The following is a 15,428-nucleotide window of genomic DNA, read 5'->3' as shown; positions in this document are numbered from 1 at the left end:
ATGTCTGTAAGCTTGTAATGTGTGTAGCTTCACATTGTGGATGTGGACGTATTGTGTACTGCAACTATAGAGTTAATATTAAACAGAAGCAGGAGGTTCCGGAGACTTCTGAGAGCTGCCTGCCATGTTAAAAAGCTGTGTGCTGTGCTCTGTGAATATACCACATTTAACGACGAGATGGGATTTTTTGGATGATTTTTGTTGGTGAAAGATTCAGCCAGCCGACAGAGAGACATTGAAAACTCTCTGTCTTTGGAAATAGCTACAAAATTCGAGGTAAAAAACGAGCACACTAGTTACTGCAGAGTTTAAAATGGCGGCACCCATAGCAGTAATGGGACACTTAGGTGAATATAAACGCAACCAGGAAAGGTTTAAGGCTTATGTGGATCGGCTGGAAATGTATTTCACTGCAAATAATATAATCGAAGTTCCAGACAATGCTGAGCAGAATCTTGCGGTGTTGGAACGTAAGAGAGCGATTTTCTTATCAGAAGCGGGTCCGGAATTGTATGAAACGTTGATAAATCTGCTTGTGCCTGACAAGCCAAAGGACACAATGCTTAAAGAGATTTTAACAAAGCTGGAGCAGCACTACAACCCCAAACAGTTAGAAATTGCTGAAAGTTATTGTTGTGTATGGAGAAAGAATCAGATTGAACACTGTGAGCTCAAAGTAAAGTGTGACCTTAGTCTTTTATTGCAGGTCTCCAGACTGCCTCTCCAACCTGTGAAGTCTCCTTAAATACCTGTGCTTCCAAGGGATTATGGGATCCCTTGGGACTCCAGGGGATGAACCCTCTGGTGGCTGTACAGAGTAAATACAAGTCCACATATATAACAACACTCCCCCACAAAGTCAATAGTGTAACTATTTACAATGTGAGTCAATCTGGGGCCCTTCTTGCCCTGGTTGATCGTCTCGGTGTGAAAGCTGGTGCTGTTGAATCATTTGTTGGGCCCTCGCTGGGCTGCTGTGCAGCTGGCCTTGCTGGGCTGCCTGGTGTGTTGGGCCTTGCTGGGCTGTTGTGGATGATGGGTTCTGCTTCGTGGTCAACCGCGGTGCCGGTTGCCACTGGTGTGTATGTTGGGGGATCAAAAAAGGTAGGGTCCAAGGTGGGTTGCTCAGGATAGTCCGTGAATCTGAGTTTGATTTGGTCCAAGTGTTTCCGGTGAATGAGTCCATTTGAAAGTTTGACCCGAAACACCCTGCTTCCCTCTTTGGCTACGACAGTGCTGGGAAGCCACTTGGGATCTTGTCCATAAGTTAATACAAATACAGGATCATTGATTTCAATCTCGCGTGACACATTTGCGCTATCATGGTATGCACTTTGTTGAAGCCGACTGCTCTCTACCTGTTCATGTAGATCAGGATGAACTAACGAGAGCCTTGTCTTAAGTGCTCTTTTCATGAGCAGTTCAGCAGGTGGGATCCCAGTGAGTGAGTGGGGTCTCATGCGGTAGCTAAGCAGGACTCGGGATAGGCAAGTCTGCAGTGGCTTTAGTTATCCTCTTCAAGCCTTGCTTGATGATTTGTACTGCTCTCTCTGCCTGACCATTGGACGCTGGTTTAAATGGGGCAGATGTGACATGTTTGATTCCGTTACGGGTCATGAATTCTTTGAACTCAGCACTGGTAAAACATGATCCGTTGTCGCTTACCAGGACATCGGGTAAGCCATGTGTGGCAAACATGGCCCACAGGCTTTCAGTAGTGGCAGCGGACGTGCTAGCCGACATTATCTCACATTCAATCCACTTAGAGTACGCATCTACAACTACAAGGAACATTTTACCCAAAAATGGGCCTGCATAGTCGATGTATACCCTAGACCACGGGTTTGAGGAGCCAAGACCATAAATTTAGCAGCAAACTGCAAACATGTATTACATCTGTGAACGCAGGACTCTAAGTCCACATCGATACTGGGCCACCACACGTGGGATCTGGCTGTGGCTTTCATCATTACGATGCCTGGGTGGGTCCTGTGGAGGTCATTGATGAAGGTGTCTCTGCCCTTGTTGGGGACCGCTACTCGATTGCCCCACAGAAGGCAGTCTGCCTGTATAGACATTTCATCTTTGCGCCGCTGGAACGGCTTTATCTCTTCCTGCATTTCCACAGGGACACTGGACCAGCTCCCATGAAGCACACAGCTTTTGACTAGAGATAATAAGGGGTCCTGGCTTGTCCAGGTTTTGATCTGCCGGGTGATTGCTCACTCTCAAATGCTTCCATAACCACGGCTAGATCTGCGGGCTGCGCCATTTCCACCCCCGTGGTGGGCAATGGCAGCCTACTGAGAGCATTGGCGCAGTTTTCTGTGCCTGGCCTGTGGCGGATGGCGTAGTTGTATGCGGACAATGTGAGCACCCATTTCTGGATGCGGGCCGATGCGTTGGTATTTATCCCTTTACTCTCGGAAAACAGGGATATAAGTGGCTTATGGTCAGTTTCCAATTTGAATTTTAGCCCAAACAGGTGTGGATGCATTTTCTTTACCCCATAGACACAAGCTAACACTTCTTTTTCAATCATGCTGTAGGCTCTCTCAGCCTTAGACAGACTCCTGGATGCAGTTTCCCGAAATCATTAGCTTGTTGCAATACACACCCAATGCCATATGATGACGCATCACATGCTAGTACCAAACGCTTACATGGATCATACAACACAAGCAATTTGTTTGAGCATAACAATTTTCTCGCTTTTACAAAGGCATTTTCTTGGCTTTTGCCCCAAACCCATTCGCTCCCTTTTCGTAGTAAGACATGTCGTGGTTCTAGCAGTGTGCTAAGACCCGGTAAGAAGTTACCAAAGTAGTTCAAGAGTCCCAGAAACGACCGCAGCTCCGCCACATCCTGTGGCCTCGGTGCGTTCTCGGTTGCCTCCGTCTTCGCGTTGGTGGGCCTGATGCCGTTCACCGTAATCCTCCTTCCCAAGAACTCCATTTCAGGCACCAGGAAAACGCACTTCGAGTTTTTTAACCTGAGCCCCACACGGTTGAGTCAACTAAGAATCTCCTCCAGGTTCTGCAGGTGCTCGACTGTATTCCGACCTGTGAGAAAGATGTCGTCCTGGAAGACCACGGTGTACGGGACTGACTTCAGTAAACTTTCCATGTTTCTCTGGAATATCGCTGCCGTTGATTGGATTCCAAACGGGCATCTGTTATAAACAAAAAGACCCTTGTGTGTGTTGATGCAGGTGAGGGTCTTCGATGATTCCTCCAGTTCCTGCATCATGTAGGCTAAAGTCAGATCCAGCTTTGTGAACGTCTTTCCTCCCGCCAGCGTTGCAAAGAGGTCGTCGGCCTTTGGTAGTGGGTATTGGTCCTGCAGGGAGAAACAATTGATAGTTACTTTGTAATCGCCACAGATTCTGACGGTGCCATCTCACTTGAGGACGAGGACAATAAGACTGGCCCACTCGCTGAACTCAATCGGTGAAATGATGCCCTCTCTTTGCAGCCGGTCTAGCTCGATCTCTACCCGTTCTCTCATCATGTATGGTACTGCTCTCGCCTTGTGATGGATGGGTCATGCCCCCGGGATTAGGTGGATCTGCACTTTTGCTCCTTGGAATTTCCCAATGCCTGGTTCGAGCAGCGAAGGAAATTTGTTTAAGACCTGGGCATACGAAGTGTCGTCAGCGGACGATAGCGCTCGGACGTCGTCCCAGTTGCAGCGTATCTTTCCCAGCCAGCACCTGCCGGGCAGTGTGGGACCATCGCCCGGTATCACCCAGAGTGGTAAGCTTGTGCACCACTCCATCGTAGGAGACCTTTACGGTAGCACTGCCAATTACAGGAATCAGTTCTTTCGTGTAAGTTTTTAGTTTCGTGCGAACTGGAGTTAAGACTGGCCTTGAGGCCTTGTTGCACCACAACCTTTTGAAAGTATTTTTGCCCATGATGGACTGGCTCGCGCCCATGTCCAGCTCCATTGACACCGGATTCCATTTAGTTCAACATTCAGCATTATCGGGGGACAATTCGTGGTGAATGTGTGCACCCTATTTACATCTGCCTCCTCTATCTGAGGCTCTGGTTCGTCGTGATCCTCCGTGGATCTGTCCTCTTCTGCAACATGTGGTTTGCAGATTTAACAGGCTTAGCAGCTCGCCTGCCCACTCATTGGAGGTGTCCCATTGTTCCACAGCCCTTGCAAACATACTCTTTGAATCGGCATGATGATCACCCCCGCAGCGCCAACAAGATGTTAATGGCCTTGCATTCATCACCCTTGACGGTGGACTCTGAGTCATCTGCGGACGTGCAGCTGCAGGTATGTGTGACCTGCCCTGTACGTTACGATTGAAAACAACATCACTTTGTTCACAGGACTTTTAGCAGCACTTGAGTGCTGAGAGATTTGCTTCATATTGTCATTGGTGGCAATGAACGCCTGGGCTATCACTATGGCCTTACTCAAGGTTGGGGTCTCTGCAGTCAAAAGTTTGCGAAGTATGGTTTCATGGCCAATGCTAAGTACGAAAAAGTCTCTGAGCATGTACTCCAAATGTCCTTCAAAGACGCAAGGTGTCTTAGCTCAGCGACATAACTCGTCACTTCCTGGCCTTCAGACCTTTTGTAGGTGTAGAACCGGTACCTCGCCATCAGAACGCTTTCCTTCGGGTTCAAATGCTCTCGGACCAGCCAGCGTGCACAAATCATCATATGATTTCTCCGTGGGTTTCACTGGAGTGAGCAGATTCTTCATGAGGCCATTCGTTGGTACCATACGGTGAGGAGGATCGCCCTTCATTTGGCAGCGCTCTCTTCCCCATCTAGCTCATTGGCCACAAAGTATTGGTTGAGTTGCTCCACAAAAGTTTCCCAATCATCGCCCTCCGAAAATTTCTCCAGGATGCCCACTGTTCTTTACATCTTTGGGTTCGCTATCTGTATCTCGTCGCCAGTTGTTGTGTATGGAGAAAGAGTCAGGCTGAACACTGTGAGCTCAAAGCAAAGTGTGACCTTAGTCTTTTATTGTAGATCTCCACAGTGCCTCTCCAACCTGTGCTCCCAAGGGATTATGGGATCCCTTGGGACTCCAGGAGATGAGCCCTCTGGTGGCTGTACAGAGTAAATACAAGTCCACATATATAACAGCTATCATTTCGGTATTGAAATCAAAAGACTAATGAACATATCAGTGATTACATTGTAGCATTAAAAAAACTATCTATTCAATGTAATTTTGGAAACTTTCAAAACCGAGCATTGCGGGACCGTTTTGTTTCTGGGGTGAAAAATAATGCGATCAGAAGAAAGTTATTGATGACGGATGGCTTGACTTTTAAAATTGTTTGTCAGACAGCGAGGTCGATGGGCATGGGCGATCAATATACGCGAGAATTTCATAATAATTACGGTCGTCAGTCAACTGAGGTAAATCACCTGCAGATTCAAAGTAAAAGGCAGTGGGAGCTCAAAGTCTCAGAAACTGGAAATTCTAACAGAGCACCAAAGTCGTGCTATAGGTGCCTGGGACAACACATTGCTCAAAGTTGTCCATATGTAAAGGCAGAGTGTTTCTTCTGCAGAAAGACTGGGCATCTTGCGAAGGCATGCTGACTGAAGGGTAAACCAGCTTGCAAAGCTATGAATCCAGCATTCAAAGCTATGAGTAGAAATCCCCAGAGACGACATAGCATGGAAGAACAACAACAAGACGAGGCGATGTTAGAGTTACACGTCATCAGGAGCACGAGGTTAACGGACAGCGATTCGGAAAGTATCAAAATCCACATAGATGTTGCGAGATTCAAGATACCAATGGAAATTGACACTGGTGCATCTGTGAGTGTAGTACCGGAGTCGCTATACCTCAACAAATTGCGTGATTTCCCATTGGAGAATTCCAAGATGGAGCTGCGAGGCTACTCGGGAGAGAACATTCCTATGGTAAGTCGTATCACTGTACCGGTGAAAAACAAGGATCAATTTCAGAACTTAACTCTAATAGTAGTGAAAGGAGACAAGCCTGTTTTACTAGAAAGAAATTGGTTGAGATCACTGAAGCTGGATTGGAGTGAGATTTTTCGTGTTGAAACGAGGTTTACATCAATGGATGATGTTATCAAGAGTTATCTGAAGGTGTTCTGCGAAATGGGCAGTCCGATCCAAGGATTCGAGGCAAGTGTCAGGGTACAAAAGGACATTAGATCGATTTACTGCAAGCCACGTTCTGCACCATATGCACTCAAGGAGAAAGTTGAGCAAGAACTCAAAAGACTAGAGACTGAGAACATTATTTGTAAGATAGATCGATGTAATTGGGCTACACCCATTGTTGTTGTACCTAAATCCGATGGTAAGGTAAGATTGTGTGGTGATTATAAAGTAACCGTAAACCAGGTTCTAGAAGGTAATGTCCCCAATACATTGCCGAATATAGAAGATTTGTTCACAACACTGACAGGTGGTCAGATTTTCTCAAAACTGGATCTTACAAATGTCTACTTACAGCTTGAACTAGATGAGGAGTCCAAGTCATGTTTGACTATTAGCACTCATCTAGGCCTATCTCAATTTAATAGGCTACTGTTTGGAATGTCTTCTGCCCCTGCCATATTTCAAGGGGTAATGAACCAGATTTTGCAAGGTATTGAAGGGGTAGTATGTTATTTAGATGACGTACTAATTTCAGCACCAAATAGGCAAATTCATTTTCACATATTGAATGAAATCCTCAAATGGCTAGAGAAGCACAGAGTATGAGTGTCTGCTTGTAAGTGTGAGTTATTTCAAAACTCAGTGGAGTACATAGGGTACAGAGTAGACAAAGATGGTTTACACCCAACCATGGGAAAGCAGGATACAATCAGAGATGCACCCACTCCCAGGAATGTTACTGAACTTCAATCATTTTTGGGTCTTTTGAACTATTATGGGAAGTTCCTACCAAATTTAGCTACAGTATTACATCCACTGAATGAACTATTGAAAAAACAGGTCCATTGGAAGTGGTCAAAAGAATGCGATACAGCATTCAAGGAGTGTAAAAGCAAATTGGTAGAGAGCACCATGACATATCTAAGGAGATTAAGCTAGCATGTGATGTCTATCCGTATGGAGTTGGGGCAGTAATCTCTCATTATGCGCAAATCGAAAGGGAAGCTTTGGCATTAATTTTTGGGGTCAAGAAGTTTCACAAATATTTGTATGGTTGTAAGTTTACCATCGTTACGGATCATAAGCCCCTAACAGCAATCCTCCATCCAACGTCCCTAGTTCTAACATTAGCTGCAGCCCAAATGCAGAGATGGGCTTTGATTTTGTCAGCATATACATGATATTGAATACAGATGATCAGCTGATCACAGTAATGCTGATGCAATGTCTAGATTGCCTTCCGCATCACAAGTTACACCTGATAGGGAAGAAGTGTTCTATTTTTCAGACATTGTCGAACTGCCAGTTATAGCTGAAGAGATTGGTAGAGCAACCAAACGTGACCCAGTGATGTCAAAGGTGTATAATTATATTGCAAATGGATGGCCAAACCTGATAACAGACAAAGATACTCATCCATTCTTCATTCGAAGGAATGAATTATCAGTCGATAAAGATTGTATCATGTGGGGTGCAAGAGTGGGTATCCCAAATAAATGCAGGTCCAAATTATTAGCAGACCTCCATGACCAGCACCTGGGAATGTGCTTGACCAAGAATTTTGTACACAGTTATTTATGGTGGCCAGGTCTTGATAAAGATATAGAGTACATCGTGAGTCAGTGTACGACATGTCAATCGGTAAGCAAGCAGCCACCATCAGTACCATTACAGCCATGGAAATAGCCTCCCAGGGTGTGGCAAAGGTTACATATTGATTTTGCTGAGTTAGAAGGACAACAATTGTTCATTGTGATTGATAGGCATTTGAAGTGGGTCGAGGTGTTTCCAATGAGGAAAATAACAACAAGTATAACATTGGACATTTTGCGAAGTTTATTTTCTTCATTTGGCCTCCCAGAAGAAATTGTTTTGGATAATGGAGCACAATTTTTTTCCGAAGAATTTTCACAGTTCACGAGCAAAAATGGGGTGAAACATACCAAGGTTCCACCGTACCACCCAGCTTCAAATGGTACCGCAGAGTGCATTGTAAAAATTGTAAAATGTGCCCTCATAAAACGAATGTTAGATCCAAATCCAAAGAAACGACAGTTGTCATTGGATCACAAATTGGCTAATTTTTTGATTACGTATCGTAATACTCCTCATACAACTACTGGTAGAACACCAGCAGAGTTGTTTCTCAAACGACAGCCACGGACCAGATCCTCGTTGTTAAAATCAAATTTGGCACAGTCTGTAGAAGAGACACAATTAGGACAGAAAGAGAATCATGATAAAGGTAGAGTAAAAGAGAGAAGTGTGAAATTAAACCAGAAGATGAGAGTGAAGAACCATACTATAAATGGGTAAAGTGGTTACTAGGAAGAGTGGTGAAGATATGTGGTCCTCGCACATATTTGGTCAAGATGTTTGATAATGGACAGGTTAGGTTTGTTCATATTGATCATATTTTACTTACAGACATGGAAGGAGTTGAAGGTGGGAATGATTCAATTATTTCTGACTCATCAGATAATTTTGATATACCAGTAGCAAATCCTACATCCAATGTACTGGAAACAAATCCAAGAGAAAATCAGAATTTAAGTCTGAGTCCAAGTCAGGAAAACAAAGAGCCTGAAGTTAGAGTGAATTCAAATGAAAATCAAGGCAATTCCTTGGAGGAAAATGTTCCTCAGGAAGAGCCTCGAATGAGTTTAAATTCGACACCATGTTTGGAAGGTTCTGTTCGAGAGTGACGGTATCCTCTTCGAAACAGAAAACAAGTGGTTAAGTTAAATTTGTAAATATGGAAAAAATAAGTTTATATCCTGTGTAATGTATAAACATGCAAGTTATGTATGATGTTGTTATAATAACTTCTTCATTAAGGAGGAAGAAGTGTATTGTCTGTAAGCTTGTAATGTTTGTAATGCCACACTGTGGATGTGGATGTATTGTATACTGCAACTACAGAATTAATAATAAACAGAAGCAGGAGGTTCCAGAGACTTCCGAGAGCTGCCTGCCATGTTAGAAAACTGTGTTGTGTGCTATGCTCTGTAAATATATCACAGGTAGGATGAAGAGAGGTGGGAATAGGCTTGCGTGGAGTATAAACGTCGACATAGACCGAATGGCCTATTTCTGTGCTGTACACTTGATGTAATCCATGGTTATAATGGCTATTTCTAGCGTGAAAATAACTCTGACATTTCCTTGCACACCATGGGGTTGATTTTGGGTTTTGGTTGGCTGGCTGGCGGAACGAGCAGATTAGTGCCATCCCAGAGTCCAAGAGGCAGATGCAATTTGAGGCCCCGATCTTGTCTATATCAGACTGACGAGCTGCACCAGGACATGTGTCCCAATACAGCTCGCTAATGTATGAAAATCTTGCACTTTTACAGCGCCTTTTGCAACCTCAGGACGTCCCAAAGTGCTTTACAGCCAATTTAGTACTTTTGAAATGTAATGTAGGAAACACAGCAGCCAATTTGCGCACAACAAGCTCCCACAAACAGCACTGTGATAATGACCAGATGATCTTTTTTTTTAGTGATGTTGATTTTAGGGACACCCGGCTGGCAGCAAGGTAATTGTGGGAGGGATTAAATTATATTGTTGCATAAACTTGGTTTGTATTGCCTTGCATGTGGATTGAAGGGTAATCTAATCGAGGTATTTAAAATGTTAAAGGGATTCTATAGAATAGATACTGAGAAACAATTTCCTCTGGTGGGGAAATCCAGAACAAGATCGCATGATCTTAAAATTAGAAGTATGCCGTTCAGGGGTGAAAAATCTGGAAGCACTTTTTCCACACAAGGAGCCGAGGAAATCTGGAGCTCACTTTTCCAAAACGCTGTGGATGCTGGGTCAATTGAAATTTTCAAGTCTGAGATCAATAGAATTTTGTTATCTAAGGGTATCAAGGGTATTCAATGGAACAAAGGCAGGTAAATCAAGTTGAGGTATAAATCAGCCATGATTTACTTGAATGACGGAACAGGCTAGAGGGGCTGAATGGCCTACTCCTGTTCCTACGACTCCATTTTTAGGCCCTGACCGCCTCGTTTACAACAAAGCTTCAATGGGATTAAAAACAGATAGTATTCCACAATAACAAATTCGTTCTTTAGTTCAGTCCCTATGGATACAGGTATGCAAATTAAATAGGTTTTTTGTTGTTGTTTTTGTTTGCAATGTAGTGATTGTAAATAATTGAAGGTATTTTCATGGTATAAAAAGAATAGATGACAAAGAGCAATACAAAAACTATTCAGCATTTTTCCACCCAACATGGCCCATTCTCATAGGTTATGTGGTAGGTCACTCTTGTGAGACTAAAGGTTGTGAATTCAAGCCCATACCAGAATTTGTGGACATTATATAGGCTGGCACTTCAATGCAGGATCAAGAGGTGGTGCATGCATTGTTGGAGGTGCTGCCTTTTGGATGAGAAGTTAAACCAAGGCCTCATCTGCTTGTTCAGGTTGGCTTAAAAGCTATTTGAAGGAAAACAGGAAAGTTCTCTTGGTATCCTGACCAATATTTATCCTTCAGCCAACGCATAAGAACATAAAAAATAGGAGCAGGAGGATGCCATTTGGCCCCTCGAGCCTGCTCCGCCATTCAGTAAGATCATGGCTGATCTGATCTTGGCCTCATCTCCACTTCCTTGCCCGCTCTCCATAACTCTTGACTCCCTTATCGTTCAAAAATCTGTCCCTCTCCACCTTAAATATATTCAAATGACCCAGCCTCCACATCTCACTGGGGAGAATTCCAAAAATTCATGACCCTCTGAGAGAAGAAATTCTTCCTCATTTCCATTTTAAATGGGCGACCCCTTATTCTGAAACTATGCCCCCTAGTTCTAGATTCCCCTACGAGGGAAAACATCCTTTATGCATCTATCCTGTTAAGCCCCCTCAGAATCTTATACATTTCTTATACGCCATCAAAAAAGCAGATTAGTCAGTCATTTATTTCACTGCTGCTTGGGGACCTTGCTGTGCACAAATTGGCTGCCATATAACTATAACTACACTTCAAAAGTAAGCACTTTGGGGTGCCTTTAAAAGGTATAAATGCAAGTTCTTTCTTATTTCTCTGAGCACCATAATATGTCGGTCTTTCATCATATCACAAGAATGAATGGAGGTTTAGAACTATTTTCTTACGTGTCAGTTCTTCTGGTGGGGCCCCAGATATTGGTTTGTTCTCCATGTTAATGCAGCCTTGGAAACTAAGGCAGGCTTCGTCAATCAGTCGCTTGGATTTTTCTCCATTGTCATACTCAAACATCTGTATCAAGCCAAGCATGTACAGAGCATTACTGCTGCAGGGTGTTGTTTGTACTCTTAATTGGCACACCTATGAAAAGAGGGATTGTTTTGTTATTGCAGAGATTTGCCAGCAATCTAACAAACTTAAAAACAGCTGAGCAGTAAGGCTGACATTAATATTTCACAGATTATCACCTGGATCTCAAAAGTGGATATTGCAAGGAGCTGCCTTCTGTCTTTATTGGCACCTTATTAATGAGAGCTTTTTATTAATAGCAAATGTTTGCTCAGACACTAACTCCAAGCTATAACTTAGCCACAAATAATGCCAAATTATAACTTTGGGTTGAATTATATTATTTACTGGTATTTGCTTATTGAAATGATTGAATTCAGAGCATTTTTCTTACACAGTAGTATTCCTACTAAGAGTACTCTACCAATAGGTGCTGCTGATCAGCATGGGTTTCTAAAGATGTGTATGTAACGCTCAAATGGATACACATAAAACAATGTTTTTTTCTTTTTATTTGCTTCATTTTAGTTTTGTTTGCTCTGGCAAGCTCATATCCAAACACTTCCCCTAAAAATAATCCTATGCACTGGTTCCTAAGGCTCCTTGATGCCAGACTAAGCGCCATACTTGCTGTTGAGGGCATGTACTCTCAGAATATTGGTGAATAGGTGTCACTTGATGGCACTATTGATGACTCCATCAATCACTTTACTGATGATTGGGAATACGCTGAGAGGCAGTAATTAGCTAGGTTAGATTTATCCTGTTTTTGTGGAAGACATACTGGACAATCTTCCAAATTATCGGGTAGATGCCAGTATCATAGCTATATGATAACAGTTTGGCTAGTGGAGCAGCAAGCTCTGGTGCTAACTAGTTAAGGCTATTAAAGGACAATTAGTAGTTTGTTATTAATGCCTCATTATTAATTCATATCCTAGATTTTTCAGACTAACATTGTTGCAACTGAGGTAATTGACTTTCAACAATAAGGAACTGCGAATAAAGTGATGACTACAACTAATCACTCTAAAATATTGCAATAACATAGCATCAGATGAACAGTGTCAGGTGGGTAATGGTTTTAGAAAGCCGATTTTGATCGTTATAAGCAACTAATCATAAATGATGATCAATACAACAGTAACCATTGAAACAGCTAAATAAAACAAAAAAAGGCCCATTAATAACATTTGAATTAAATTATTCCTCAGGGAAAAGCACTGAGTGAACATGTAATTCTCCGCAGGTAAGTAGAGAAATTCAGAAAACAAGTTGCACTAGAGGCCACTCTCTCACACCCTGTCACTTCACTATCTGTCACCGAATAGTATTGGCGTAGCTCTGGGAACAGTTTGCTCGCTCAGCTTCTTGCCTTCAGTATAGTGTTTAGTCTGAAAACTGAATGGGAAAGGGTCAAAACAGAAACAACAGATTTTTAAAAAATTCCATTGTAGGTGTAAGATCATTTTAAAAGGGGCATTCTTCAAAATTGGATGCATTTTTAAAGCAAAAACGAGTGAATCTCACTGCTATAATGAATGTGACTTAACATGTTTACAATGCAAATGGAATGTTGGCCTTTATTGCAAGTGGGATGGAGTATAAAAGCAGGGAAGTCCTGCTACAACTGTACAGGGTATTGGTGAGACCACAGCTTGAGTACTGTGTACAGTTTTGGTCTCCTTATTTAAGGAGGAATATACTTGCATTGGAGGCAGTTCAGAGAAGGTTCACTAGGTTGATTCCAGAGATGAAGGGGTTAACTTATGAAGAAAGGTTGAGCAGGTTGGGCCTATTCTCATTGGCGTTTAGAAGAATGGGAGGTGATCTTATTGAAACATACAAGATACTGAGGGGGCTCGACAGGGTAGATGCAGAAAGGATGTTTTCACTTGTGGGGGAATCTAGAACTAGTGGGGCATAGTTTAAGAATAAGGGGTCGCCCATTTAGAACTGAGATGAGGAGGAATTTCTTCTCTCAGAAGGTCGTAAATCTGTGGAATTCTCTGCCCCAGAGATCAGTGGAGGCTGGGTCATTGAATATATTTAAGGTGGAGATAGGCAGATTTTTGAACAATAAGGGAGTAAAGGGTTATGGGGAGCGGGCAGAGAAGTGAAGCTGAGCCCAAGATCAGATCAGCCATGATCTTATTGAATGGCGGAGCAGGCTCGAGGGCCTATTCCTGCTCCTATTTCTTATGTTCTACAAATTGTTTTACAAATAAAAACCTTTATTATATTTCATGCTTCGAGTACTGTACATTCCATTTCAAATTTGAAGATAGTAGCAAAAGATACATGCCGGGAAGACTGTATCCTGTTCTTAATAACGTGATTGGATCAGAATCAACTACAGGTACAATGCAGTAACTGTACTTAATTTGAGCTTCCCGGCCTATATTTTTGCTACCATATTCAAATTTGAAAAGGAATGAACAGTACTCAAAGCAAGAAATATAATAAAGGTTTTTTTTTGTAAAACAGTAAAGTAATGAAATATAAAACAGCAAATGAAGGCTTTTATTTGATAAACAGAGTAAAAATAAACAGGTACAGTTACAATTGGCTGGAGGTTGTGCTTGAGGTAGAGGGCTCAGCTCTGATGTCTGGGGCTGATGATGGGCCAGCAATAGGATTATCAAATGTGGAAATTGCTGGTGTAGTTGCACGCTGTAGGTTTTGGGCCTTCTGATGCGACATCTTTTGAAAGATATTTAATATTGTTGTTTGTTTAAATAATTTGGGCTTTTCTTTCACTCATTTTTCCTGAATTCTGTAGACCTGCAGTATTTCTTCTTCACTTATGAAGCTTCTTGCTCTAAGGTGTGAACTAATTCTTGACAAAGGTCGATTGCTTTGTCAATGGATACTTTCTCGACTTGATCACAGGCATCATCATCCTCACTGCTTTCATCCTTTTCTTCTGGATGCAAAACCCTCTGCATGATTTCTTCATCTGTCACAGCATGCAATGGGAGCATCGTTGTCTATGTCCATGACTTCTACGACATCGTCCTCATTCAATTCCTGCGCAGCTTCACAAGTCATCCCTCTTGCATAATCTAAAAGTTGAGCAATCATTGCTTTCTCCCTGAACACACGGAAGCCTTGAAAGTTCTGAGGATCATCATCAGCATCATCTTCAGCAAGCATAGTTGATAGCCTGATGTTACGGCAAGCATTGACCAAGGTGTCTGCAGTTACCAAGTTCCATGCATCCGCAGCTGCCCATATGGTGTCCTTGACAGAGAAAGCTTTTGAGAATGCTTTTATTCCCATGCCTGTGTTCACAGCATTAAGCAAACACCTGATAAAATCGTTTTTGTAGAGACACTTCATTGATCTCAAAATTCCTTGGTGTATTGGCTGTATCAGTGATGTAACATTTGGAGGTAAATAGATTCCATGGACATTATCCTTTACCAAATGCTCAGCATCGGGATGTGCTGAGCAATTATCTAGCAGCAAGTATATTTTGCAGTTTTCCTCAAGGCCAGCTTCCATGCAATGAGCAAATGGCTGAGGAACAACATTTTTCTCAAACCAGTTCAGAAAGATTACCCTGGTTACTCATGCTTTCGTATTGACATAATAATGCACTGGCAATAGTCTCAAACCCTTGAAACATTTTGGACCCTGGCTTCTCCCAATGACCATAAGCTTACACTTATGTGTCCCAGCCGCATTTGCAGCAGCAAGCACAGTCAACCTATCCTTGGCGTCTTTTACACCTGCTGGCTGCGTTTCTTCTGCTGCTGCTAATGTCTTTCGTGGTACGTAGCGCCAAAACAGTGCTGTCTCGTCAGTATTGTACATATGCTCAGGTGAAAGATTTTCATCAGCAATTAGTTTGATGAACTCATCGATATAATTTTCACCTGCCTGATGATCTGCTGAAGCTTTCTCACCACATACTTTCAGTTGCCTGATGCCATGATACCTTTTAAATTTGGCTAGCCAACCGGAAGAGTACTCGCATGGAGTTTCAATCCCCAGTTGTGCATGGAATATTTTACTTTGTTGCACCACCATTGGGCCAGACAAAGGAAC

At 42.7% G+C, this 15,428-nt stretch overlaps 1 protein-coding gene across 4 annotated transcripts in view; it reads right to left on the bottom strand.

The window, feature by feature from the left end:
* LOC139273207 (uncharacterized) overlaps positions 1–15,428 on the bottom strand; it is a 234,970-nt gene that overhangs the window by 59,411 nt on the left and 160,131 nt on the right. For all 4 annotated transcript variants that reach the window (XM_070889796.1, XM_070889799.1, XM_070889798.1 and 1 more), the window contains one exon: positions 11,255–11,447. In XM_070889796.1, the coding sequence (XP_070745897.1) occupies positions 11,255–11,447 (193 nt within the window). The remainder of the gene's footprint in view (positions 1–11,254; positions 11,448–15,428) is intronic.

The sequence above is a fragment of the Pristiophorus japonicus genome, chromosome 9 (genome assembly GCF_044704955.1).
Source record: "Pristiophorus japonicus isolate sPriJap1 chromosome 9, sPriJap1.hap1, whole genome shotgun sequence".
NCBI classification, from domain to species: domain Eukaryota; kingdom Metazoa; phylum Chordata; class Chondrichthyes; family Pristiophoridae; genus Pristiophorus; species Pristiophorus japonicus.
The sequence above is the reverse complement of the archived record's forward strand: the minus strand, read 5'-3'. Positions and strand labels throughout refer to the sequence as shown.